This window comes from Trichoplax adhaerens, genomic scaffold (genome assembly GCF_000150275.1).
Source record: "Trichoplax adhaerens TRIADscaffold_1 genomic scaffold, whole genome shotgun sequence".
Taxonomy (NCBI): domain Eukaryota; kingdom Metazoa; phylum Placozoa; class Uniplacotomia; order Trichoplacea; family Trichoplacidae; genus Trichoplax; species Trichoplax adhaerens.
Genome location: NW_002060943.1, coordinates 13,022,682 through 13,050,127, shown reverse-complemented (window position 1 = coordinate 13,050,127; position 27,446 = coordinate 13,022,682). Strand labels below are relative to the sequence as shown.

The 27,446-nt window shown below is 36.0% G+C and overlaps 4 protein-coding genes across 4 annotated transcripts; 1 reads left to right on the top strand and 3 right to left on the bottom strand.

Moving 5' to 3' along the window:
* Window positions 1-1,247: 1,247 nt before the first annotated feature.
* TRIADDRAFT_52823 (uncharacterized protein) lies at window positions 1,248-2,588 on the bottom strand (the record flags this gene model as incomplete). Its single annotated transcript, XM_002108356.1, has 2 exons — window positions 1,248-2,239; window positions 2,462-2,588. 2 exons carry the CDS (start codon window positions 2,586-2,588, stop codon window positions 1,248-1,250), a joined length of 1,119 nt encoding a protein of 372 aa, XP_002108392.1.
* Window positions 2,589-6,408: 3,820 nt separating this feature from the next.
* Window positions 6,409-15,709, bottom strand: TRIADDRAFT_19874 (uncharacterized protein; the record flags this gene model as incomplete). The annotated part of the gene is made up of 16 exons (XM_002108355.1): window positions 6,409-6,578; window positions 6,664-6,750; window positions 6,823-6,930; window positions 7,038-7,178; window positions 7,262-7,432; window positions 7,520-7,641; window positions 7,768-7,836; window positions 7,920-8,024; window positions 8,114-8,175; window positions 8,299-8,623; window positions 8,740-8,965; window positions 9,563-9,678; window positions 10,013-10,079; window positions 10,568-10,656; window positions 10,901-11,004; window positions 15,569-15,709. 16 exons carry the CDS (start codon window positions 15,707-15,709, stop codon window positions 6,409-6,411), a joined length of 2,103 nt encoding a protein of 700 aa, XP_002108391.1.
* A 3,227-nt stretch (window positions 15,710-18,936) lies between these two features.
* On the top strand, window positions 18,937-20,551 carry TRIADDRAFT_18389 (uncharacterized protein; the record flags this gene model as incomplete). Its single annotated transcript, XM_002109083.1, has 5 exons — window positions 18,937-19,074; window positions 19,529-19,615; window positions 19,935-20,003; window positions 20,298-20,309; window positions 20,432-20,551. 5 exons carry the CDS (start codon window positions 18,937-18,939, stop codon window positions 20,549-20,551), a joined length of 426 nt encoding a protein of 141 aa, XP_002109119.1.
* A 780-nt stretch (window positions 20,552-21,331) lies between these two features.
* TRIADDRAFT_19546 (uncharacterized protein) lies at window positions 21,332-24,682 on the bottom strand (the record flags this gene model as incomplete). The annotated part of the gene is made up of 16 exons (XM_002108354.1): window positions 21,332-21,450; window positions 21,586-21,673; window positions 21,772-21,874; window positions 21,956-22,069; window positions 22,160-22,226; window positions 22,378-22,426; window positions 22,511-22,702; window positions 22,770-22,848; window positions 22,932-23,008; window positions 23,138-23,225; window positions 23,317-23,409; window positions 23,560-23,594; window positions 23,777-23,873; window positions 23,995-24,050; window positions 24,154-24,197; window positions 24,274-24,682. 16 exons carry the CDS (start codon window positions 24,680-24,682, stop codon window positions 21,332-21,334), a joined length of 1,710 nt encoding a protein of 569 aa, XP_002108390.1.
* Between the last annotated feature and the right edge of the window lie 2,764 nt (window positions 24,683-27,446).

Below are 27,446 nucleotides of genomic sequence, written 5' to 3'. Positions count from 1 at the left end.
AAACTTATAATGGTCTTCGATCTGTCATTTTTTCGTGAGGATACTTTAAAGTTTGGTAATAACAGTTCCATTCCATAATTATACCGTTATAGTAACTAACTTTTAGGTCAAGATGATTTTGAATGTATACTCGTAAGTGAATATTTTCTATTCGATTGAGAATTATTGGTTAGAATGATTTAAATTTATTAGTCACTATTCTAATATTCTATAATATTCTATAGCCGTTCTATTAATTATAACAAGCCGTAACCCTAGCTACTGATGGTACGACAGAAGATTTATTTTGTAGCTACTTTTATTAGATTCTAGTAATCAATATTGACTGCGCTAGCTGATATTTCTGCGTTTGCTTTCTCTTGTGCACTATTCAATCCTGATTTATTGATAGCCAATAAAATATAAAGTTGTATCTATTTACTGCAGTGCTATGCTCTGACTTAAGCTAACACATTAAATAGATACCTATGCACACATCCATTGCTATGGCTAGTGAGTGACCAAGTTCAAATTAATAGGAACTATTGTAAATCAGGTAGCCTATTACTCACATAGTACAGTACTCTAACGTCTATTCTACAGCGTAGATATTATATTGATTTTCATCCCCCCTTCGATCTCTTCTCAATTCTCACCTTCATATCTGCACTATTGAAGTACAACAATATTTATGCACTAGGCTATATATAGTTAATCATCCAGTTCTAATACATCTATTTTGTTATAGTTAATTAATATTTGAATAGTTCAAGTATTAACTTCAAATGATACGTATAAGGATATCTACTGGAAATTTTTGAATCTCACTATGGCATTTAGGTTATTGAAGGCTAGTGCTAGCAGACGTTGTCATGATGGATCGATTAATCAATCATTAAACCTTTTAATAAGCCAAATAAGATTTATAAATAATAACTTGTAAAAGTCAAAACAGGTTATAATTTCTGTAATTCAAGTATTTACAATATCATACAATACAAAGTGATAGTGATGGATTGGTAATCAGATGCAGACTAATAAAATTATATATAAAGTTTGCCTTATAACCCACAACAGAGTAGCTATTGCCATCATCGTAATCAAAACAATATTCTAATACGGTATAAAGAATCGACAAAATTTTGCTATAGGATGAAGATGTCTGTCCTACGAGCAACAACACAGGAGGCAATGGCGATCACCGCAGTCCTAGAGATATAAAAAAGGAGTATAAAGCATTATACAGCATTACCATTAGTTGCAATATGTCATATCAAGGTCTTTTTCATTTCAGTTAACTGCAAGAAAAGCTTGCTTCTATCTGTGGCTGAGCATCGGCCAAATGTAGATCTTCGACGTGACCTTTTTGCTATTTTTCCGGATAAGTTACTGACACGACTAATGTCTTTATTTATATTACTGTTAGACGACGTATTGGGTATATCTACTCCATCTTTATGGATAACTTCTGTAGTCTGATTTGCAGTTGCTTCACTTGTCGAGCCTACATTTGGCTCTTTGGAATTATCGTCAGATCCCTTCAAGAGACGTCGAGATGATGATTCCAAGTGAATGTTTATGTCATCAAGTTTGTATTCTTGCTGGCCTAAGCTGCATTTAAGGATATTTCCCTCCTTCTGCATGTCGTTCGTTTCAATCGAGTTCTCCAGAACATAATTGTCAATATATTTCATGGCAGCACAGCATGCCATGGCGTAATCTAAAACACTGTTATCTTTATGTTGTACCTTTAATTCTAATTGGGTAATATTATCGGCCACACCATGATCGCTAAATGACGATTCCAGTAACATCTCCCAAATTTGCACCAAGTATTTGCGACAAGCTAATGGACTGGCACAGCACTGCAGCAGATAATCTTCAACTTGTTTACCCATGTAGTTCTTATGCTTAATAAGACCAATAACGGTTTCTGTAATACAAACTATCATTGGGGGTACATTGATTGGATACGGTACTGAATAGAAGCATTTTTTAAGGTTAATATAGATATAGGGTCGTAGCCGGTAAAGATTTACTTTGGAAATGTTGATATTTACTTTATATACACTAGGTTGCAGGGACATGATGCGTTGTATTTGTTGGGTTATTCCCCAATAGTAACGTCTCATCCTTTTAAATTGAGTTTTATTACATAGAGGCTTTTTATCAGGGGGAATTTCCAGCTTTTGAGTTGAGCAATCAAAGTACGCGCCCATTTTTCGGCATAGCTGTTCTAGTGAACTAGATGATGCATATTCTATCATCATAGCATTGAAAAATGAATAACAATGAAATTAGTAGAGGGATACCTCATATTTATATTATGATTCTATGACTTATTGCAAGAAATTATGTGTCGATTGGAACTATCCTTAATTACAAAGCGTTTATTTTTCAAAATTACTTGACTACCAGTATTTAATATACATGGAGGCGATAATTTTGTGCATTGTAATCAAATGATTATTGATAAACTTACCGCGGGTATTCTTACTATAATCACCACTTTGAGCAAGTCTACGCTGAGACTGTTGATTAAATCCTCCAGTAGAGGTATTCAAAAGATGCGGAGTTTGCAAACTTGGCATTGCTACTTTCGAAGGCATGGCAGCACTCTTTTCTAGTATCAGTAAATGATAACATACAACTTTATTTTTCTTCTGTAATACAAACAACCTTTGCTAATGATGTTTCATGTAATATTAGATCGCACATTTAATACCATGTAACATTTCAAGTATACAGTACAACATTTTACCGTGGAGAGTAGGAGGCCTTAGTATTGTAAAAGATGGAGGAGGTATGTTATGCAGAAACGGAGGACGATATCTAGTGTGATAATTAGCATATTGTTGATCTTGCTGTTTGGATTCCTTGTCGATAGCTTGTCCATGTTTCGGATGGAGTTTATGGGATAGCTCCTATGTAACCGTAAAATTACTGCCTTTTTAGAATGTACACGGAAAGATATCATTATTGCTATTGATATCTCAATTTGATGTATACTAATAAAGTAATTAAGATCAATAGATCTACTTGTAAACAATAACTGTCTGATGATGATGACTGGCACCGTCTAATCGACATGCTCGTGCATCAGGCTCTGAGGAGTTTTGTAGAAAATTCACAACGAAAGTAGTCTAGGAGAGTGGGAAAACATTTTGCTACAGAGAGCAGAACTGATCAACTCTTGCTATGTGCTACTCTACAATCATTAAACATAACTTTATCGACATGTTTATCGATTGTTACTGTACTGTACTGTAGGGGTTGATATTTAAATTGCATATTACAAATAACTTTCTTTTTGATAAGGATATCTACATTCCTGTTAGCATGTTGAGCATATTGCTATATTTATAATTGAAGATTGTAACAGAATAGAGCGGTATAAATGCTTGAGTTAAGCTTCGAGAAGTTAACCTACCTCCATCATCTCCTTGATAGTTTGTAATCAGTATTTCAGATCTATACTCAATTCAGGGTTTCATCTACAATTATCATAAAAAGCACGTAAAGGTGTCATAGTCATCAACCAGACATAATTTAAGCACAAAGTCAAGTCTAAATTACAGTAGAAATGCTGTTTCTTGTCTGCTATTAATGCTAATAGGTACGTGTATAGCGTATCTTTAATAACTATAATACTTCCAAAGGATTGCAGAGCAGTTGTCATCAGCAACTCTCTCTTGTCAACAGAAAGACGATTATTTGGCTGATATATACTGTGGCTTAACTTTTATATTTAGAAATTGATTTAAAGTTGGCCAACGATAGGAAGTATTAAAAGCTTCTCTCTATAAAGTAGTAAATACTATAGTACTAAAATCAAGAGTGGGGTAGCTTGGTGTCCATAGTGGATAAGAACGGACAAGCTGTAGTAGACATTATTATTGATTTATAATTGGCAAAGAATGAAAAGTATGAAGAGTTTCTATAAATAGAACACTACCATTATACTGTAACTAACTGTAGATTACTGTTCATGGTGGATAACAGCCTATTTCCTTTTTCTTACCTCGCAATTTCATTATTCATCGACTATATAGCTAAGCAAGCTGGAGACATTTTGACTTCACCGTCGTAATGACAACAAGAACTGCTTGACTGCAGAAAAAGGGAATGACTCAAAGTAACAGCAATTTGTATGGTCGAATACAACTGATCCAGTTGCTATAGTCAAAGAGTATAAGATTTCAATGTGAATCAGCACAAATTCAAGATTAGTACTGAGTCAGTAGTAATGTTTATGATACCCTATATATTACACTATGACGTATTGCTGACATTTCTCTTCATCATAAATGCTTCCCCTCTCTCTTCAACATGGTTATAATCGAGAAAATTGTACTTAAATCAACCAATTAACGCTTTAAAAGAGAGTTGAAATAGCAAATAGGCTTTGAAATTGCTTGTGTAGAAAATTACTCTAATTTGTATGTCTAATCATGTAGAATGTGCAATCTCTTGTAAGAAGGTTAGCTGTGCAGAGTTCCTGCAGAGCTCTGCTCGATTTTTGGCTTGGATTAGGTGAGAATGAATAGAAGTGGCATAAATAACACCATCGGATGCATAGATGCTAGATCATCACCGTATGGCATACTAAGAGGGTGATTGTTCTAGTTTGCACGAAAAACCTTATTGCCTTAGGGGTCAATATTGACTTTACAGTTTACAGTTAATTCGGTAATATATTTATGCAATAATCAGGTATCTTTAGCTATTAGCCCATGCTCTTAGCTAGCTCCTACAGTACGCGTATGAGCTAGGTTGCATTGATATTAAAAATCCGTCGTGAAAAATGGAATTATAATGCTTTAACGAAATCCTAGCACATTAACTGATTGCTCGTATATGCGATAATCAGGTATCTTTGGCTGTTAGCCGATGCTCTTAGCTAGCTCCTACAGTACGTGTATGAGCAAGGTTGCATTGATATTAAAAATCCGTCATGAAAAAATGGAATTACAGCATAATGGATTAACGAATCCTAGCACATTAACTGATTGCTGTATACAGCCTAATTCTATTTGAAACGTTGTAAACGTACAATTGACTGCGGTGGCGTAGGAGCATTGACTTTACTGTCAATTCTGCAACATATGCAATAATCAGGTATCTTTGGCTATTAGCCCATGCTCTTAGCTAGCTCCTACAGTACGCGTTTGAGCTAGGTTGCATTGATATTAAAAATCCGTCATGAAAAAATGAAATTATAATACTTTAACGAAATCCTAGCTCATTAATTGATTGCTATGTACAGTCTAATTCTATTTGAAATGCTGTAAACGTACAGTTGACTGCGACAATAGTGCGATTTAAAATAATGATAGCATCGAAGGCTAATAACTAAATTAAAATGCAATCTTTACTGAATTAGTACTGGCAATGCATAACGAGACACCAAGAACAATCGCTCCAATGATTAATCCTTCCATTTGAGAACGTATAGTTTGCATTTATTCATTCAACAATCTCCTTATACTTTTGTGATTCATCTATTCAACAATATTCCACGTACGTACAGGTATATAGCCACAAGTAGAGCTGCAATAGCGGGCTACAACCATTTTCAGCAATCTTAAAAAGTAAATTAAATCAGCCAATTCACAGTGGTAAGCAACAAATCAAAAAAGAAAATTGAATTCTATTATACCAGTAAATTATCATAATTATGACACAATGACATAACTTGATTGCAAGGTAAAAAGCCTTCTCCATAGCTATTACATTGCTAAAATTATACAGGAACATGTGCAGCTATAGAGGAAACTGTATTATTATACATGCTTAATACAATTCCTAGGATTTTCATGGAAGAGTATACGAAATAAACGCGTCAAAAATTTATTATCATAAATGCACTGTGACAATCGATTCGTAATTTAGGAGCAATAAGGCGTAGTTGTAATTTCATAATGACAATTAAAAAATCTTTCCCTAACCATTTTCTCTTCTTCTTTTGACGACGCAGCCAACATTTCCAGCTCATTCCAATGTTAATACTGAAATGTTAACCACGTTGGTAATATCATGATAAATTTTAGCGTAGAGCACATTAAACAAAAAAGTAATTTGTACATCTTGGAAAAGAAAAGGTTCCAATACTTTCTAAACGTGCAAAAATTTGACATAAACAATTTGGATAACCGTATTAAAAATGACGACAGCAACAACATTTCATAAAATATGGACTTACAATCTCAAGACAACAATCTGTCGAGTGGCAACTGTACAATCTAGTACATTATCATACATAAAAATTTTTATAATCTAGTCCGCTTATTATTCCGGTTGTGTTTAAATTGCAAAGCTCCGATAACATGGAGTTATTAGTTATATATATAATATTATTGCAAAGTCAAAACATACAAAGTTATAGAAATTTAGTTTGAATACGGTATATACAGTAATTTCGAATCATTATTAAACATAGACTTTTACGACAGAGTCAGCGCCAGAGCTAGCGACGAAGGGTTTGGATGGATGAAACGCGACATCATGCACAGATTCGTCAAATTTTCGACGATGTGCAGTCATTTCTTGAATGCAACTTTTCCTCTCTATATTCCACAGGCGTATCGAACAGTCATGACCTAGTGTGACACAATGGCAATGATATCAAATCGTCAATTACTACTAAATAATGCAATCTAGCACATTTGATGTCTACCAACATACTTCCTGAAATCAAATACAATCCATTAGGATCAATCGCTAAACTTGTTACAGCATCCATATGCGCAGTTATAGAATGAACCAATTGAGCTAGCAAATGGCAATAAATAGAACTCAATACAGATCAACATAGGATAAATATTATAGTTCAGAAAAGCTTACAACTGTTTGTATCAAAGAAGCGTATGAATCGATCTTCATGGCCAGTGATAAGTAAAGGTAAGGTTGGGTGGGAGGTAATTTTATTTATCTGAGATTTTAAAGTGCCATCTGTGATAACAAGAAGTTGTGATTAGTTTACACGTTTTAGAGATACAATTAAGAAAATATTTCTAAAATAATTTGGATAAGAGTATATAATTGGGAAATCATCTTACCATAGCTTTGAGCGCAATTAAGGCGCAGAATTGGCTTTGCAGTATGTAAATCAAATATAATAGTTTGCGAAGAAGTGTAGGATACAGCCATTTGATTACAGTCATTACGTAAAAACGTAACTGACGTTGGCATCCCATCATCTATAGAATGATTGCGATTGAGTAAATTAGATACAGAGTAGATACTTACAATGGCACGATCTGTCTATGTCATGATTTAATACCTTCATTTGCAGTAAAAGTAGCGATCAAAGGTGTGGCTAGGGTGCCAGGTCTCCACAGTTTACAGGTACCGTCGGCAGAACATGAAATAATGTGTTCACTATCGGGATGTACGGCAATACTCCAGACCGCATTTGTATGCCCTGACAAAGCTCCCTTTTCTATTCTAGGGTCTAGCAGCCCAATAGGATAACGTTAGCTATAGCCATTACAGACTGATCAACTTTTTAATGATAATCTATCAACAGAAAATTAGTTACCAAAGCTGTCGTATGGATCGCTTTCAATGGAAGGAAGTGACCAGCATTTTATTTCGCCATCCGTGCTGCCACTATAGACTGTATCTCCAGAAGAGGAAATGGTAGTGCATAAAATGGCACCCCTATTAAAATGATAAAGTAGGGCAAATTTAAAAACATCGTATAGTGAAACGAGTGCAATCCAGTAAGCCGTAATTAGATAGTAACAATAACAACTAAAGTAGTTTACAGAAACTGCAGTCAATTACCTATGGCCACGATACGTATAAAGTGGCTCAATTTCAGGTTGCATATTCCTAGAAGAAGATAATACATGTCTTCAATGGGATCGTAACTGGTAAGATTGATCATCAATCGCTAAACACAGGTTACAAAATTCACGTTAATTTACCTTTTAGACCCTTTTTGTTGCAAATTCCATAATTTCAACGTTTGATCATCCGATGCCGATACTAATAAATTCTCGTAAGGATGAAATGCTAACGACCGAACACAATCGAAATGACTACTCGCAAAATATTTAAAAAGAATAAGATTAAATTAATGTTCACATCTGTAGATTTAACTTTTAGTATTACTACACAAGAAGCTGACCTTCTGAGGGTATATTTTAAGGTCCAAGTTTTATGTTGAGGCATTATTCCGGAAGACGCAGACTATATAGTAAATGTAAGTATGTAAAAATGAGTTTACCAATACCAAATTGACATACGAATGAGCTTTTATAATATCATGATAGTCGCCTTCAAAATTAAGAAAATAATTTTTGATGGTTCTACCTCGTTGTTGAGAGCTTCAGCTTCATTGGATATCGAAAGACCAGCTAAATCGCCTAAACTAATTGCACCCTCGACAGATTCATCACCAAGAACAATTGGTTTACTAGCAGAAAACGGTCTAACACCTCGTAATCCAGGTTGTTCCATATCTGGATTACCAAAGTCACCGCCTGGGCCACCGAATCCTTTTGATGAGAAGGAACCTTCATCTTCTCCTAGATTGACAAGCATTGCTTGTAACGACGATCTTGTAGGTCCTAAAGAATAATAACGTTTGTGATTTACTTTAAAAGAGTGTACGAGCAGGACTACAATTCGAAATTTTCTAAGCTGTATGGACTCATTGCTAATTAAGATAGAACTACCGTAAGCATTAACTACTATAACTAACGTTTTAAAACTTTCTTTGATTTTCTTTCCTTTTTGTATTGCTCTTTCAACTTTTCGATTGCTGATGCATCAACGTTCCATTCAGATTGCATTTCTAAATTACCTAAGCCTAATTTTTCGCTACGATTTTTTGCAGCATTTTTGTCAGCTGTAGATTCATCAGCTTCAATTTCATTATCCTCTGCAACTAGAAAGTTGAATTCATCTAACGCTCTAGCAGCAGCTTCTTCTGGGCTGACAGCCATAGCATCTTCTATTATGGTTATCATACTATCGTCTGTACCACTTTCAGCAGTACGCATAAATGCTATCGATGCATCTTTACTGTTATCAAACATGATATCATCAGATGAAGTAGGTAGGCCATCAACGTTGTCATCATCATCGTTGCCTCCTTCTTCAAAGTATGTTGCTCCATTTTCTTCAGAGTCGTCTAATTCGGTAAGAAAGAATATATGTCATGTATAGTTTAATTACACTGTATAATATTTAGCAAATTTAGGCGCAGTTTGAAGCTGGAATTGATTTCCATCGCTTCTAAATCGGCTACATTTCAATATCGAGTATATATGTACCTTCAATAGCAAGAAAATTGAACTCTGACATAATTGCGTCTTCGGCTCCAGCACTTTCATCGTCTGCTGCAATCATGTTGTCGGCTCTATCGTAACTATTACACAAATGAATTATTAACGATACATCGTATTTATCTTATGGGTAGAACTGCATATCACGTAAACAACAAGCAAGTGTGAATTCTGAATCCTATTTATCATCGCTTGTTACGGGTATGCAATTCATTCCATGTCATGCTCGTTGTACCTTGGCTGGGTTTCGTTTAATTTTCTGGATGCTTCTGGTTTTCCCTTGTTACTTTCATCTTTGGCCGCAGAAGTAGCTTTCCCGAATGACAAATGATCCATTAAAGAACGTACTCGTGCTGATCTAACTTCTAGAATCGTGTCTGTATAGCCAATTTCATGTAAATATCTGTAAGGTAAATGGTGATGCATATTACAGCGGTCACTTTTATGACGTACCGACGAAATTCTTTCAGTAAGCATACGCGTATAATAGTGATACTATGTCTAGTAGTATGCTATTAAGCACATAAGATAGATAAATGGCTCAAACTAAGTTCACAAGACTTCATTGACAACCTGACCCATTTTAAGGCTAGAGATAATAACATAATCTCTCAGTCTCAGTACAGTAATCTCACACCTTACATAGTAATTGCTTATGAAGATTACATTATCAGATCATTCTGTAGCCTTTCTGAGCCAATCTGCTTGATATGATTAAAGGAAATGAATTAACTTACTGTCTGAGCAATTGTCTTCCTTGTCTCCAAGTTAAATCTCCGATTTCTTCGTTCGGTAATGGACCAGCTAGTAAAATTAAAGCATGAGAAATGCAATTAGCACAGTATTTTCATCATTTTTACAGCTTTAGGTGGATGTGTGATTCAACCTTTAGTTTTACTTAAATGTTTAATAAGTTTGGTAGTCACTGCATGTAATTTCAATTATCGTTGTCGTTTTAATGAAGGTATGAGAAATTTAATTTTTAAAGTATTTTCATCCTTTATACAGCTTTAGGAGGATGTGTATTTTAACCTTTAGCTCTATTTAAGTGTTCTAATAAATTAGGTAGCAACTGCAAGTATTTTAAATTGTCATCGTTCAACATAATATCAATATAGACTTGATGTGATATACTCTCTAAGGTCAATCTAGAAGTTTTCTACATCCTCCCATTAATAAGCAATTCTAACATCATTACTAGGATACAATACTTTGATTTTATACAAAGAAGAACGGGTAATAATTGCAAATATCGATCATATGCAATTTTCTAACGAGAGTTTAATTGTTACCATTTTTCTCTTCCTCGTTGGCTACTGCATCGGCTTTGCTATCCTCAAATTTTAGATCTGTCCCGTATTTTAATTTATGGAATTTTGTCCTATTATAAATGTAGTCAAAGAGGTATTAGGAATAGTTATCCAACAGTCTCTTATTACTAAACTATGTATTGCAAAAGCTATAGGACATTTATCTTCATTTTGAAATAGCGCTACCCAAGACTACTGATAGGTCAATTATACTTGAGTAAACTAACACTGTACTCCTTGTATTGGCTACAAAGAGAAACAACGAAAGTTTTTAAAACTACAACTAGTTCAAGACTGTCATCAACGTTGACGAACCTCTCTTGTTTGAGGGCGTATTCCAGCATTTTAATTCTTCTTACTAAATCATTTTTTAAGTTTTCTTGAGCTCGGCGTTCTCCTTGAAGAAATGCGATGCGACCCTGAAAATTATGAAAATAACATTTCAATTATTAAGAAAACAATATTTAATACGAAAGTTACTTTACAGTAATAAGAGGTGGATTGATGGATAATTTAATCGAGGTAAAACTATTCACGTATTCGTCTATAAAGTGAAGGGGAAATCTTTCAATCATAACTTGCACAACCGGTAGATGATGTTCAAAGCCAATTAGGATCGTCAGCCCTCATGTAATAGTAAAAAAGCTGGGAAAGTCACAAGGAGACGAGAAGGATACTGTCTAATTAAGATAGTAGACGGATAGAAAGTCTCATCAAAATCCATGAACCAAAGTGTCTAGAAATTCCTTTGACTAAACAATCGAGATTGGCGAATAGCCTGACAAGGCAATCAAGTTGATCAAATGCAAACATTGGGATCAATAGATCATTCAGGCTGGTCTGATTGCAATAGTGGATAGTGATTAATGGCGTGTTTATACATTAATTATTGTAACATCCCATTGCGTCGCACAGTCTGTATTTAATTGTAGTTCTTTCAAATAGGATATCATCAACATTGCCCATCTATTCTTGTGTGAAAGAAAGGATTACATCAATAGGAATAAAATTGATGTCATCGTGAAGTCTTTAGCCGGTATCCAATTACGTTTTCTTCCCTCATTCCCTCGATGGAATTTAATGCGCCACAACACAAGTACTTTCCTCTTCATGAAATCAATTGCCTATGAGCACTATACGGTACCCTGTCTAAGCAATAACTATCAGGCATTGATTATGCAGTACTGAGGATAAAATTGGAATTAATAATATCGATCCTCTGTATAGACGGCAGACGCTATCGATTGATGCTTTAATAATTAATTATTAAGCATTACAAGATGGCTATTTTTATTATTTTAAGTGTGAAAATCATGTGCCATGGTGGCAAAAAGGACCCGAGTGTTGATATTCTTGCTCAGCGAGATTACTCTTGTACAGTAGTTTTAGAAAGAATAAGCATAGTCCATCGATCGGTATGCTAAGGGCCATTAAGGACAGCGTTGATCATCAATTGATATAGTTATAGAGGAAAAACTTAGGATTCAAGAACAGTTCGGGTAAATTCTGGATCGCTGTTCACTGTTCTGATTCTAAACAACTTTGTAAAAACGGTCTTTAAATTAAATTAACTACGCTAATCCATAGTTGATAAACAACCATTGCAAAAAATCTTTAGAATTGATTCGTTTGAAAGCAAACGTTGGCCAGGCGTAAATTGAATCAGATTAATGGAAGATATTTACTTTAACGGCTAACAGGAGATGTCCAATGACTTACAGCAGATGAGAAATTTTTCAAAACTAAATCAATTTAAACCCTGACCTTGAATGATGTAGAAGTATCACTAGTCTATCAGAATGAATTTCGAAAAAGAAAAATGATTCAATTCTCAGCCATTGCTGGTACGAATTACTGAACTCAGATTTCAGTTGTTCCAAGCTTTTGACTAAATCAGTTCTAGTTATACGTATAATCGACATGAATTGGCCTTCGTCAGGATCCTTTCCTAAGGTTATCAAAAGCGGAAGAATTCCTGCCGATGGGCGCTTATAGAATCGTCCTGATCTGCAAAGAAAATTCTCTGATAGTTGCTATTCGGTAGCAGTATCCTCTAGCGGACAAAATCGTTCTCATCCATGAGAGAGTGTTGACTATCAACGGCAAGATTACCTCGATCCAATAAACCGACTACAGCAAGGAAAACTATCTGATTTGGTATCGTAGCTACTCTATCTTTTATCAATCGATTGGTATGGCCACCTATCAGACTCAAAAATGTCGAACCGAATAGCGCAAACAAATGGATCATCCGATGTAAAATCATTTTCAACGATAGCTATGCTACCATCAAAGTTGAAATGAACCATCGCAACTGTCTACTAAAAGGATAGCAGTGGATCATCTGGGGTAAATCGTTTTCCATTTCAACGATGGCTATGCCACCATCAAAATTGAAATGGATCATCCTAGCCGTCATTAATACAATGATAGTAATGGATCATCCGAGAGGTAAACCGTTTTCCAATTTAACGATAGCTATGCCACCATCAAAATTGAAATGGATCATGGCATCTATCTACTAAAAGGATAGCAGTGGATCTTTTGGGGTAAATCGTTTTCTATTTCAACGATGGCTAAGCCATCGTCAAAATTGAAATGGATCATTCTAGCCGTCATGAATACAATGATAATAATGGATCACCCGAGAGGTAAACCATTTTCCAATTTAATGATGGCTATGCTACCATCAAAATTGAAATGAGCCATCGCAACTGTCTACTAAAAGGATAGCGGTGGATCGTCTGAGGTAAATCGTTTTCCATTTCAACGGTGGCTATGCCACATGAAAAAAACTGAAACGGACCATCCCAACTGTCTACTATCAAAATAGTAGTCGATCAGTATGAGTCAATAACATCTACTAGATAGGGTAAAATGGCGATCTTTCGCCTACTATTGGGCATCGGTTACTAATCATTTAGCCATTCAACCTGCCGATATCCATCCTGAAATTGACCATCGTCTACTACAAACGCGTCATGGATAAGCATGTGTTAAGAACTTTGCATTTTCAATATTGCCATGCTCCATGTAAAAACAGAAATCCATCCCAACGATCAACGACAAAAGCAGTGGTGGAGATCTCCATGTCAATGATTTCTCTATTTCAGATAGGGTTATGTCATGGATTGGATAGAGTAAAATGGCAATCTTGCCTAGGACAGAGCAACGTCTTCTAGGCATCAGGAACGACTCTACAAATTGACATGATTACTGCAGTCATGGTATGGAGGAATCAACAGGGAAAGATCATCATCGCTAACAAACAGCGATGACGATTGTTGATGTTCATCCTAGAGTGTCAAGATGATCAGGCACCAAGCGATCTGATGCTGATGGAAAAATTTGTCAAAATATTTTTTTAGCCGAGATAAAACGGGTTGATGTAAAATGGATTGACCGAATGACTGGATTCAATGTATCTCTATTTCAGCGCTATTCTACACCGCAAGATGATGCTATGGATGAAGAAAATGCTAGTAGTGATGGCACTACAATAAAGCAAGAGGAAAGATGGATCTCCGTGGGTTAGTAAAGGATAGATGGGCTAAATAATCATCATCGACATCATCCTTTACAACGGCTGATTTCAGATCGATCGCCGTAACGGATTCCAACTTATCCTCCAACACTAATGATGGGAAAAATAACCAGTGAAATGAATTGGATTTGACAACGATATTGACTCTCTACACGATTCAAGTTGAAGAGATTATCAGTCATGTTATTGGAAATGCATTCGTTGTCGTCCTACTAAGCGCAAAGTTATAGATGGCGACGTGAAAGATTAAAATGGCACCAACACCTTTTAGCACTATTGCTGGAAAATCCAACCCTACACAGTCATGTGTCTACGCATGGAATAGAGGAATAGGAACATGCCAAGGTGTTCGAATACACTGTCTCAGCCATCCGAATATGTCGACACTATTATTGGAAAAGACATCAATCGTCCTCCAAGTAGGAAGACATGATGATGATGATGATGATCGTCTGTTGCAATAGCCTGCATCAAGTCATGGCTGGCGATTTCCTTTGCCTTCAAAACCTCCCCATCATCGCCATGATCGACGACTGCTCTTGATGATGGCCGTTGTCATCGTAGAGCGATGATTATTCAAGCTAGAGATACTTTACAACATGGAAATCATCATCGATCGAACGAGTCAGGAGAAATCCACTGTTGAGATTGCGATGGAGAATTCTACTCTCTATCCTTGTTATGATCGATGATTTATTCAAGCTAGAGATACTTTACAACGTCAAAATCATCATCGATCGAACTACTTCGGCAGAAGCGTAAACATGATCGGAGGGATTTTTTTTTAGGGGGGGGGAAGGAGAAATCCACTGTGGAGATTGCGATGGAGAATTCTACTCTCCATCCTTGTTATGATCGATGATGAAAGGGGAATACAATCGATCGTATCTACTCCAATAGGTAGAAGAGAGTTACTTTAGCAACTGATTTCTGACTAACAACAAGCATGATGAACAACAAATAGGATGAGAAAGATCCAATGGATCGTATTACAATCAAGCGATGGTGGAGGAAGAAAGGAAAAAGATCAAGTAGGCAAGAAGCATTCTTGTCTACGCCATGACTGTTAACTAGCATGGCTAAAGACGACATGATGACGACGTGTGGTATTCTAGTAGCGATCGTCTAGGAATCGAGAGACGATGGCCTTGGCTAGAAGGATTAAACCTACTTGCCTTTCTCTCTCTCTCTCTCTTGCAATTAAGCGATGGTGGAGGAAGAAAGGAAAAAGATCAAGTAGGCAAGAAGCATGATTGTCTACGCCATCTCTGTTAACTAGCATGGCTAAAGACGACATGATGACGACGTGTGGTATTCTAGTAGCGATCGTCTAGGAATCGAGAGACGATGGCCTTGGCCAGAAGGATTAAATCTACTTGCCTTTCTCTCTCTCTCTCTCCCCCCCCCCCCTCCTCCTTGTCGACAACAAGATTCTCTACCTGTAATTCAGCTCGTTCAATGTCCCAATGGGCTCTTTCCATTTCAAATCGTGTCCATTCATGCTGTAGGTAATGTAGAATTCCTGGAATCGTATATTCTGCTTTTCGATCGGGTTCTTCTTGATGAATTGGTGGCTCCATTTCAACCTGGACTTGCATATTGCCTCCTTCCGACTCCATCATCGTTTCCAATTTCCCATACTGCCCCTGGACAAACCGACGTCTACCTGGCAGAGGGTTAAGTTTGCCCCTGGTCAAAGGATGCCTGTTAGTGGTGTGTCGATTTCAAGGGTATTATTTCTAGTTATAATACTATGAATTGGACTGAGTGTTATGATTGACTATAGAAGGGATTTTCGACCACCAGGGTTCGTGCTGAACCGACACTCGTGTTCCACACGACGAGTGCGTACTGTAACATGACTGTGTGCGCTATACATAAGTCTCTTATCACTATCGCCAACCTATTCCCAGTATGGCCAACCAAACGGTGCTGGTGGTGGTCCCTAGTGTCGTACCTCAAGTGGCGCTGATGTTGACTATGGCGGATCTAAAGTAACCATGGTCGCGCCGCTTTCCAGTGTAAATCCTATTCCAGGACAGCTGACAGAGTATATCTACTCGACGGCCTCCAATGGGGTACCGTCTCTTTTGTACAGTGTACAGTACCTGGTACTGTGCACTCTACACTCTACGATACCTCATTGCGTCATAGCCTGGAGGAGCGAAGAAGAAGAAGAAGAAATTTGCAACGAGGAAGAAGAAGTTTGCAACGCTATAGCAGTCAGCAATCAGTAGTAGAGAGGAAGAAATGAACATGGACTACTACTGTAGGATCAAGTCTTGTAGTAGTTCATGCTTTGATTTGCTTTCTATCTATAATATGTTTGCAACGCTGACCAAAGTGGATTGCAACGCTATGGTAGTCAGCAATTAGTAGTAGAGAGGAAGAAATGAACATGGGCTACTACAGTACTGTAGAATCAAGCCTTCTAGTAGTCCATGCTTTGATTTACTTTCTAGCTATAATATGTTTGCAACGTGGACCAAAGTGGATTGCAACGCTATAGTAGTCAGCAATTAGTAGTAGAGGGGAAGAAATGAACATGGACTACTACTGTAGAATCAAGTCTTCCGGTAGTCCATGCTTTGATTTGCTTTCTATCTATAATATGTTTGCAACGCTGTAGCAGTCAGCAATCAGTAGTAGAGAGGAAGAAATGAACATGGACTATTACTGTAGAATCAAGTCTTCTAGTAGTCCATGCTTAGATTTGCTTTCTAGCTATAATATGTTTGCAACGTTGACCAAAGTGGATTGCAACGCTATAGTAGTCAGCAATTAGTAGTACTGTAGAGAGGAAGAAATGAACATGGACTATTACTGTAGAATCAAGTCTTCTAGTAGTCCATGCTTAGATTTGCTTTCTAGCTATAATATGTTTGCAACGTTGACCAAAGTGGATTGCAACGCTATAGTAGTCAGCAATTAGTAGTACTGTAGAGAGGAAGAAATGAACATGGACTACTACTGCTTTCTATCTATAATATTGTTTGCAACGCTGTAGCAGTCAGGAATCAGTAGTAGAGACGAAGAAATGAATATAGACTACTACTGTAGAATCAAGTCCATGCTTTGATTTGCTTTCTATCTACATAATGTAAGTATAATATGTCCTCAAAATGGATGGTAGTGGAAGAGTCCATGACTCTGCCTATGCCTACATTCATTCTCTATCCAGTCGATCGGTCAATATTGTCAATTCATGGCAGGTCATTGGACATCATTGTAGCAGAAAAATGGCGACCGATTTGCAAAGACAGACGGCCCACTGCATGCTACTTACTGTCTGCTGAAATACCTTTCAATCTTATTCTACCCGACCATCGAAACGACTGTACTACAGTCTACAGTGCTTCAATCGGGTATCTAAACAGCTTGGATATCCATTCGATGCAACTTGCTGCACCTTCAAGTCATCTTGCAGTGAGTAAATCAGTTAGCAAAGGGACTACCATTCATAGCCATGCGTTTGCATGAGCTAAAATTGGAACGTCCAGGAAGAGGTGCCAATAGTAGACTTGATCAGTCTACATCAAAGTCTTGCATGCAAGGACTCTACAATACATAATATGTGAAAACGGGCCAATCGAAGCAATAATGGCCACTTCAGCAAAAGACATAGACCCCTTGCATCTTTCCCTTTTTAGCCTACCTTCACAATACACTACTGTAACTTCAAAATGCAAGGGCTCTGTGATTGACTTTTTGAATTTGCTGAGGATTGTATTTCTAAAATAAAGTAAATACACCCTGTCAGCACTTTCCAGTATAGTGTTAGTTACACCAGTTCACGTTCAAGTGATAAGTTTCAAGTCCACTTCTTGTCTTTCTTCATGCTGGAAGGGCCTAGAGATGATGGCTTTAATTCAAGGCACGCCTTCTATGTGCAATGTTGTTTTATCACGATAATGTCAACATATGCTTTCCAGCCAATAGTAATAGTATGCATGTCGTCCGCTTTCAATGCCTCAATGGAAAACATGGTGTTGTCCTGGAGAGACAAATGCAATTAGCAAAGCAATTCAATTATCTCTTCACTTAAACATACTATTGACTGCCATTTTGCATTAGCAGTTGTTTTGCCGCTTGCTCCAGCTCGCCAACTGCCGTTCAATGTGATAGTGTTTTCGACACACTCATTGTCTTTGAATCAGTCTACAACCTTCGCCTAGCTCTCTAAACAGAAACAGCAACACCTACACAATGTTTGTCATAATTGACGAGGTTAGACATGTTAAAGGTTCAGTTTGTGTAGCTATGCAAACGAATGGATCATCAATGTTTGCTTGCAAGAAATGGCGAACTCTGCAACATGCTACAGCTTGATGATGCATTCACCAGCACATCCCGTTATCCGAAACCGTAAATTCAAGTTTCATTCTAGTAGCTCATCAGTAAATTATCATGATCGGCTATCTTAATGAGATAAACTATTGAACTGATTTAATTCAACATTAAATACAAGCAGCAGGAAAGCTTTCTCCACCTTGTCCATCTTAGACTAGTTTCAGGCAACAGCCAGTCCGTCATTCTGTCCTTGCCCAGCGCTGTGACCTGGACTATACACGGTATGCAAAGATTCTAATGCTAAGCAACATTCTCATCTGTCGTCGTCATCAACAATTCTTCCATATTTTGATCCTGTTAACTCTAAAATAAATAAATAAAACTCCATCGCTTCTTCTCTGGCAAGGGAGACGATCATTGGAAGGCAGGTATAAGCTGGACAAGCCATGAACATTGACTTATTGGATACTGTTTAGGGCATGATTGATTGAAAACTGTAGCGATCCACGACAAAGTAATGATCAAATTTATACTCTTGGTGAACAAAGATGGCCAAAGTCGGCTTTCGAGATACTATCACAACATTCTTGGGGAAGAAAGAGAGAATCTAGAACGTGAGACTATTCAGAAATGCTTACCACGAAGTAAGAAAGAGGTAATAAAACGAGCGAATCAGTACTATTCTTTATGGATAAAACACCGCATTGACAGGCGTCAATGGGGGTGACTGATCAAAATGATCCATCATGATATGGAAGTTCTTCCACTCGTATTCTTAGTGATTAGCAAACTGACAATTTAAACCGTACGAGTATACCATGTAAGTATATACAGTTATCCAAGCTGGCCCTTCCTCCATGATCATCATGTAATCGCTATAAGTGGATAAGCGATCTATACTCCTCCTAGTACAATTGTTTCCATCTCATCAAACTAATGACTCTAAATTCAGCTAATCATGCAAAGTGGCAAAGAGAGCTACTGCAGGACAAAGCTGTACACATGTAGAGAAAATATGGACCACAATTTTTGTCGATCACAATAGATCGAGCTTTCTCCACCTGTACGCCACATACTAACAACTATCTTATTCGTTTATTTATTTATAGTGCTCATTCCTAGAATATCAAAACATGATGCTTATCTATCGACGGTACATGTCCTTATTTTTTATCGTCGGTGTCGATAGCGATGAGGTAGGCTATGCACGGCTAGATCTTGACTAAATGAGGTCATTTGTACAGTCCAAAGTGATGTTCATACAATCATACCTGCTCAATTCATCCAAATCTTATATTCTATGACTCTCCATTAATGCATTTTGTCATTATTGGTATTAGTATCGAGGTTGAACTAATTCATTAACTAATACAATGACGATCCTTTAAAAGATTAGTGTATGCTATATGAACAGTAATCGAGAGCATACTCGTATACGTACAGCTGTGTTCAATAAATAGAAATTAATCAATCTGATGCAATTTTTAATATTCCATTTACTACCACGTAATCTAGAATGAATTAAGTATCCTGGAATTGATTCAAAATTTAGTAGAAACCTTTGACCGATATTTTAACGATGTGGTAAGTTACGCGTATGATAAAATTATAAAGTAACTACCTCCAAAGCTCAATCACATTTTAGTGCTTGCGTTAATAAATAATACAGTATCAACATACTGCTAGCAGATTGGTACAAAATCTACCTAAAGTCGTGTTAATCTATTCATCAATTATTCACATCCCATGATAATGATAGTGCAAGAGATAATTATGAATCGATGGATTTTTGCTATTATGGATAACTCTCTATACTTAATTTTTATATGTTCAATTCTCTGACAATCGATGCGAAAAATTATGGTCACCGGTTAACAGTCCGAACTAGATGTAAGAATGCTTTAAATTAATATCGTGGTCCAATTTTTTGTCAATAACTGTGTTTGGATAATAATAGGAGATTTGAATTGACAGATTTTGAATACCATAATATGCTCTTTCTACCCGAATAGATTACCATGAATGTCGAAAAAGCTTATATGATCCTTGACGAGATGATCCTGAACGGTCACATTATTGAGACGAGTAAAAATAGAATTTTGGCTCCGATTTACGCTACGGAAAATAATTAAAATAATTCTATTTCAGAGTTATGCGACAATCACCTTAGCATGGATATCCAGTTTTGTACCTGCGAATCCATCTCTTGTGCTAATTAAATATTACTCCTAATGATAGAATGTTGAGAAATAACTAGTTTCCGTTATTTAGAATGTCAAATTAATTTCATCAACGTGAAGCAGCTCATTTTTTGTACATATGTTTATATTAATATTTACGGTTAATAAGATTAAATAAAGTAAAAGTTTTATTGTTTCATTCAACACTTGCTTTATTTATGTAAGAATGCTAAAGAGAATATTCACTCAGTTAACAATTGCAATTCTCGCTACGTTTCCATCTTCAGTTTGCAGTTTATGCAACAGTATTATGCTGTTGTTTCTATCGTATTACAATGTACTATACACACAGATACTATACATTATCAGTCTTTACAGATAAATTGGTCAACTAGAATTGTACAATTCAAGACTTATCACCGTAACAAGCACAGTTATGACAAGATCGATTAGCCAATGCTTCCACGCTTTGTGCTTTGTTACAAAAATTAGATACATCACGTTAAGTAACGAAAAATAATACATTCAAGGAATCAAGCAGGAAGGCAAGATGAACAGTAACATACGTCGCGATGTATATATATATATACGTATTAACTGGTCCATCAAGGCCGCAGTTATATAGTAACAAAAGTTTAGATATTTCACAACTACATAGTATGCTATTTCAAGTTGAGAAAAGCAAAATCATTTTCCGATTACCCAGTGCAAATTTCTTCCTCCGTTTTTCTTTCATGGTTGTTCCTCTTTATCATAGCGGCTTTCCCTAAAGGCTTTATATCCTCCTGGAATCCACTGAGCACCATGAGTATCAGGCTCAAGATGAGGTGTATCCCATGTCCATGGGGAATCTAACAAAAAGCGAAATTTAAAGCATAGTCAGCATGATTACGTAATGCATACGTATAGAAAGATTATCAAGGATGCCATGCTGTTTGATGACATTGCTGTTTAAAATATAAAGTTACATTGATTGTTAAATATACCTTGAAGTCCGTACGGAATCAACGGTAAATCGTAAGGAATTAACCAGTTTGTCTTCAGGTCACAAGTTTTAAATGTCTTACCATCCCCCTTTACATTTCGAAATCACAATTACCATTAACTTTCAAACGCTATAATTTAAATTGTTATCAGAATTCAGTAATAATGCAATTATTGCAGTATCTTACAAACTGCTTGGGTAGAAAGAGTACACCAATTTCATAAGATCGAATCATCAACTGCGTTTCGTTTTTTTCCATTGTGCCCCAAGCAGCTTTGGAAAGATTTGCGCTATCATTTATGACATAAAAATACACTTGAATTATTCTGCCATATCATTGACTGTATATGTGCATAAAATAAGAAAACAACACTTGCCTGGTTATAAGAAACCAAGCTAATTCTGTATTATCTGGTGATACGCGAGTGTAAGTTTTGATGTGAGGAGATGCACGATGGCGTCCAGTTTTTTTGGCAGCCCAATTGCTTCGCATTAAATAGATAATTACAATGTTACGATAGAATTACAGGAAATAGACTGCGAGTATTAAATTTACGGTAAAAAATGTTATTTACTGTAATAAGGAATTTAGCCAAGGTTGTTTATTGGCGGTACCCCGATTGTATGGTAAGCAAGAACCACCTTTAACGTTTTAAGTAGTGCAATTCAAATGTTAGGTGTACTACGATAAACTTTAATACGCAAAAGCAATGATGTAACAGCTATAAACTGATACAACATAATGGACTACAAAGATAATTCATTCAAGACTAATTTTAAATCGCTACCTTACCTTTATAACCTTCTAAACAATTTCGGACATTTTCTACAGACGGGAAAATCTAAGTTTGTGAAATTTTCAACAGTTCATGAATTACAATGTTGATTAATCCCGATACTCTTAAAAAAATATTTGGCAAGCGAACCAGCTTAACATCAGCTTTTCTTTCTCCCAATTGAGATAACCTTGTCGTTGATGTGGAAGATAAACTAGTCCTAAATTCGCTATACAACCATGCATCACGCTTACTACCAAGCGAACCAATGCTAGAAAATTGGCATATGGCTGGCCAATTTGCTGATACATCATCCTTACTTGGCCCATTACGTTTTAGAATCTTACGAAATGTTGTAGTACAATTAATAAAGAATACTCAGTCATAAAGTCATTATAACAACAAATACCTTTCGCAGTTTCAAGTGTCCCCATTTATCAATATTTTTACCAGCGTGTCTACCAGGGACCGAAGCTATTAGAAAAACGCTGTACAAGAAGTAGCAATGAAATAATCGTAAGATACATCAAATTATGCCAATCATAATCGTTTTATAAAGTTTGCAAATTACTTTACGGATGACATGTCATGCTCCATAATTCGACTTCTCCATTCAAATAAAGCCGGTCCATAGCTAGCAACATAATCCTAAATACGCGCAGAATAAAAAGACATTAATCCGACTTCATTTCATGAATCAGAGATGACATTTGACATTGCCTTTAAAGTATCGGCAGCGATTCATCATGATAAACATTAATCAATTTAAATTCTTACCAGTAAATCTTGTTTAAATCCAGTATCATCTGCTATGTTCATTTCTGATTTATCTGATCGTTTCAGAAATAGTGGACTTATCCAAATACTATAGCAAAAGTTTAACAAATATAAATTCTTATTAAAAGTGAAATTTAAAGGATGTAAATACACTTATGATTATCGGTTGTCACGATTACCCTTGCGTTCTACGACCCCAATCTTGTGGGATTAGATTTGCGGTATGAATAACAATTCGTAGTCCGTTCGAGTACAATAGAAACATCATCTTACTGTAATGATTACAAAATTATTAGATTTTGCAAAAAATACCCACCAATCGCTTCACAAACTTGTAAAAAATATTGTTAAAAACGTATGACTTCCGATCTATCTACAGCAATCACTAAATTGCTAAAATTTTACTTATCTACTACACGTACCTGTGATGCGTACCATAGGCCATTTCTAATTTTGCCTTAAAGAGTGAAATTTTATTTGTAAATTATATTCATTTATTTTACTACGTCAACAGGACTCAACAAGAGTTACTTGACATCACTAGCCATGCATTGATTTATTTATATTAAAGCATGATTTAGTACGTTTAATGAAGTTGTTACTTGAATTAAATTTCTATTAAATAAGTGATCAATTAACCTGATGAAATTTAACATTTGGAAATGGTTGCCCTTGTTGCTCTAAATTATTGCGAGACTGGCCGCTGTAACCGTGTACAATTAAAACTGGATTTTTCCTAACGGAGAAAAAATCATTTATGGTAGCAACTTTGGCCCGTAGCATATTTGTAATTTTGTTCCATATTTAAAGCAAAACTGGTACCGTATTCAACTATAAACATCAAAATTTCTTGTTACCTGTAATCTTCTGGGTATTGGTCCAATAGCCAACTGACATCAAACATGTAATTGAACTTATTGAGAACGAAGATTATTCCAATAAGTTAGGTTAGCTTATACTTTCTTTTTACCGATGTGCATTAGTTTTTGCTACTGCTATTCCTATAAATCAAATACCTGTATAGATGATATTAATTCACTCTTTTCTAAGGCAAGAATTTCTAGAAATGGATTAATCAGGATTTTAGTTTTATAGCAATAGAGATATTCGCCAATAAACTTGGTTAAATATCTTACCTCTAATATGAATACTGCTGGTTCTACTATTGTAATTATTATTAAGACCGCGAACTTTAGATAAATAATATGAATATTTGTTACACATTTGATCAGGCTCAGCCTGGTCTTGGCTATGCTCTTTCGTTTCTACTCTTGGCTGCTCGACTCGAACGTCATGACTTTTCAATTTTTTTCTGGGACTTTCGGTTACTTCCCTACTGTTTGCCTCACCTACAAGTAGAATATTTATTAGACTTTTAAACACAATATACAGAAGGTAAACTTCTAAAATTAAGTGGTTAAAGATCCATAAAAGAACAAAAATATCTACGAGTATTAGTACTATTGCACGATAATTAATATTTCGTGGATTTTCGAACCTGAATGTCGGTATTCCATAAAGTGTAAGGGATTTTCCCTGTAACATTTACCTCCATATTTGCATAGTGGTCGAGTATCTATTAACCTCGAACTTCTACTTTGATCTATATTTTCGGTCTCATCTTTGGAAGTATTAGCGGATACTACTTCTTGTTGATCTGCAATATAAAGTAGTAAATTAAATTTCATTTCATCTATCTTTAGGTTATCTCAGGATAATTGAAGATAAGGTAGCTGTTGATATTATCTGCCAAGTTGTAGCTCTACTATTACAGGTAAGCTTACTATGCGAGGATTTACCAGCTTCCGGTTCCTCATATTCTTGAGACATTGCATATTCTAGATCGTACTGTTATATTAACCTTTATTATTAACTGAATAGTAAAACATAATATTCCAATATTTTCAAATTCCTACCAAGTATATTTATTATGATGATATGTGGTACAAACTTTACCTGACTTTACATTAGTATACATACAGTAGGCAATTGAGTTGATGCACTATCAATATAAAAGAAGTATTGCAAAAATAGCTATGAACTAATACATTGTAGCAATTACGAAGTAGTATCATAGAGTCAATGGATATCCTTCTTGGTTTAGTATAGTAGATGGAATCATCATTAGATTAACGGTGTCTGAATTTTATGTTGCTAGAGTAGTTGCATTAGTATTCAAAGGCCAACCTCATTCTGCCGTCTATTTTACGATACGTATGAACTGATGTAGACAACATAACACAAATTGGAAATCTTTCTATCTTTAATACTATAGATGATATCAACCGAGTACGAATTTTTTGTTACCACAGTGCACTAGTATTCCATGACCAATCTCATTCCTCCGTCTATGTATAACTACTAGATACAGGCAAGGACTCTTAGAAATACCTAGTAGTAGGGATTTCTAGTAGATCCTGATAAAAGTATTGACAGTGTTCTACATAGCAGCTCTGTTAGTCCTTGATACAAGTATTTGCAGTATTCTATATGGCAGCTATGTTATACGTTACCTCAGCTTGTAACTTGCGTGCCATCATCTCATCTTGATCAATCTCGGTAGGTGTAGTCATGGTGATTGGATGGAGTACAGAGTTATTCCCTTTCTAATTCCCATAACGGCAATGCAATCAATGCGAATACAACGTTTACGTGTTGCAAGTATTGAAATCAATTATTTATTGCTCTTTTTACACTAAAACGGATTAACTTGCAGTAATAATATTGCATGATTAGTAGCTTAATACCCAAGCTCATGATCTACAATACAGTAATCTACAACATCGTAAAATACGATAACAAAAAATTGTTACTACTACTGTATTAACCTTAAGTAAATGATCAAGCTTACTTATAATCTGTATAGACTCAACGTTTACCTTATCAATTAAAATTTGTAGCTCAAAATATCGTTGATGTTATGCAGTGTTAGCACCATGAAGAATAGTCAATCAGGATACACCAGCTGATCACGCACAACTTGCAGAAACGTCAATTGAGCTCCTCGCCCCTTTATGAACAGCCCTTGCAATACAAATACTATAATTTAATTTTGTCTTTTAATGTTAAAAGAGATCCTCGACCGATTTGCTGCAGCAACTACTTCAGCTGACTCCGGTCAGCTGCTCACCTTGGGCACAAAGTCGAGAACTGCACAACTACTTAAAACACCCGACCGATCGTATACTGGTGCATACAAGAATCCCTGTCTTACGTCACAGTCTATTACTATGCTTGCAACGTGTGTAAACATGTCTGCAGCCAATTTCTTTAGAATAATTTCTTTAGAATAACAAATTCCCCGGGCTAACCAAAGCCTAGAATAATGTATACTTTACTGCTTCAGGAAATAGTTACCGTGCTGGACAACAGTATGGACTAAGGTATATAGACATTATTACCATATGGCTCTGTCAAGTAATTAATACGTAAACCCTAAGGTATCAGGAGTTGCGCATTAACTTTTAGTTTTATTTATTTTTTGATTTATTTTTCATCGAACCTTATTCTAACTACATTATTCATTCATTTACTGTACAAAAATCGTTCAGCTAGCCTACCTGTTTCCAGTCAACAGTGCCATGGACTACTGCAAGTCCATGATCCGGTTGAAAAGTAGTAATAAACAGCTTTATCAAATAGTCATCGATCTACGTTCTCATACGAGTATTAATTGCGTAGTAGTTTTAGGCTTATTTATTATCATCAAGTCTTTTTCTAATTTCATTATTCATTCACTACTGAAGATATATCATCGATCTAGCCTACCTGCTTCCAGTCTACAGTGCCATGAACTACTAAGAGTCCATGATCCGGTTGAATAGTAGTACTGAATAGCTTTAATTAACAGATGTCATGAATCCCTAACCTTAACCCCCAACATTTGCACTGCTCTTGTAGCGATGCTGCTACCCATTGCAAACTCAATCATCAGAAGTAACAATAAGGATGATACAAGCAAATTAGCATATTTTCAAAAACAGTAACTCTAAAAGCTACTGATACAGTGCTAATGAGCTAATGTAGATGTTTAGTGTGGCTTCGAGATCGTATCAAAGATCTCTAATGCCAATTCCATGGCGGCCATTATGGAGAGATCGGGAGAGTTTTGCACTCTTACGTCATGCACCTCGTTGCGCATGCGTTTAACGGTTGCATAGCAGCAAAGTATTTAAAATCGCTAGTTCACGGTTGCTTTTCTTATACTAAATCTCCTTCCATTCCCTTACTTATTATTGATATTATCCAGCTTTAAATTATCAAATTATAGACGAGAAGTAGGAAATTGGCCAAAAATTAATCTAACAGT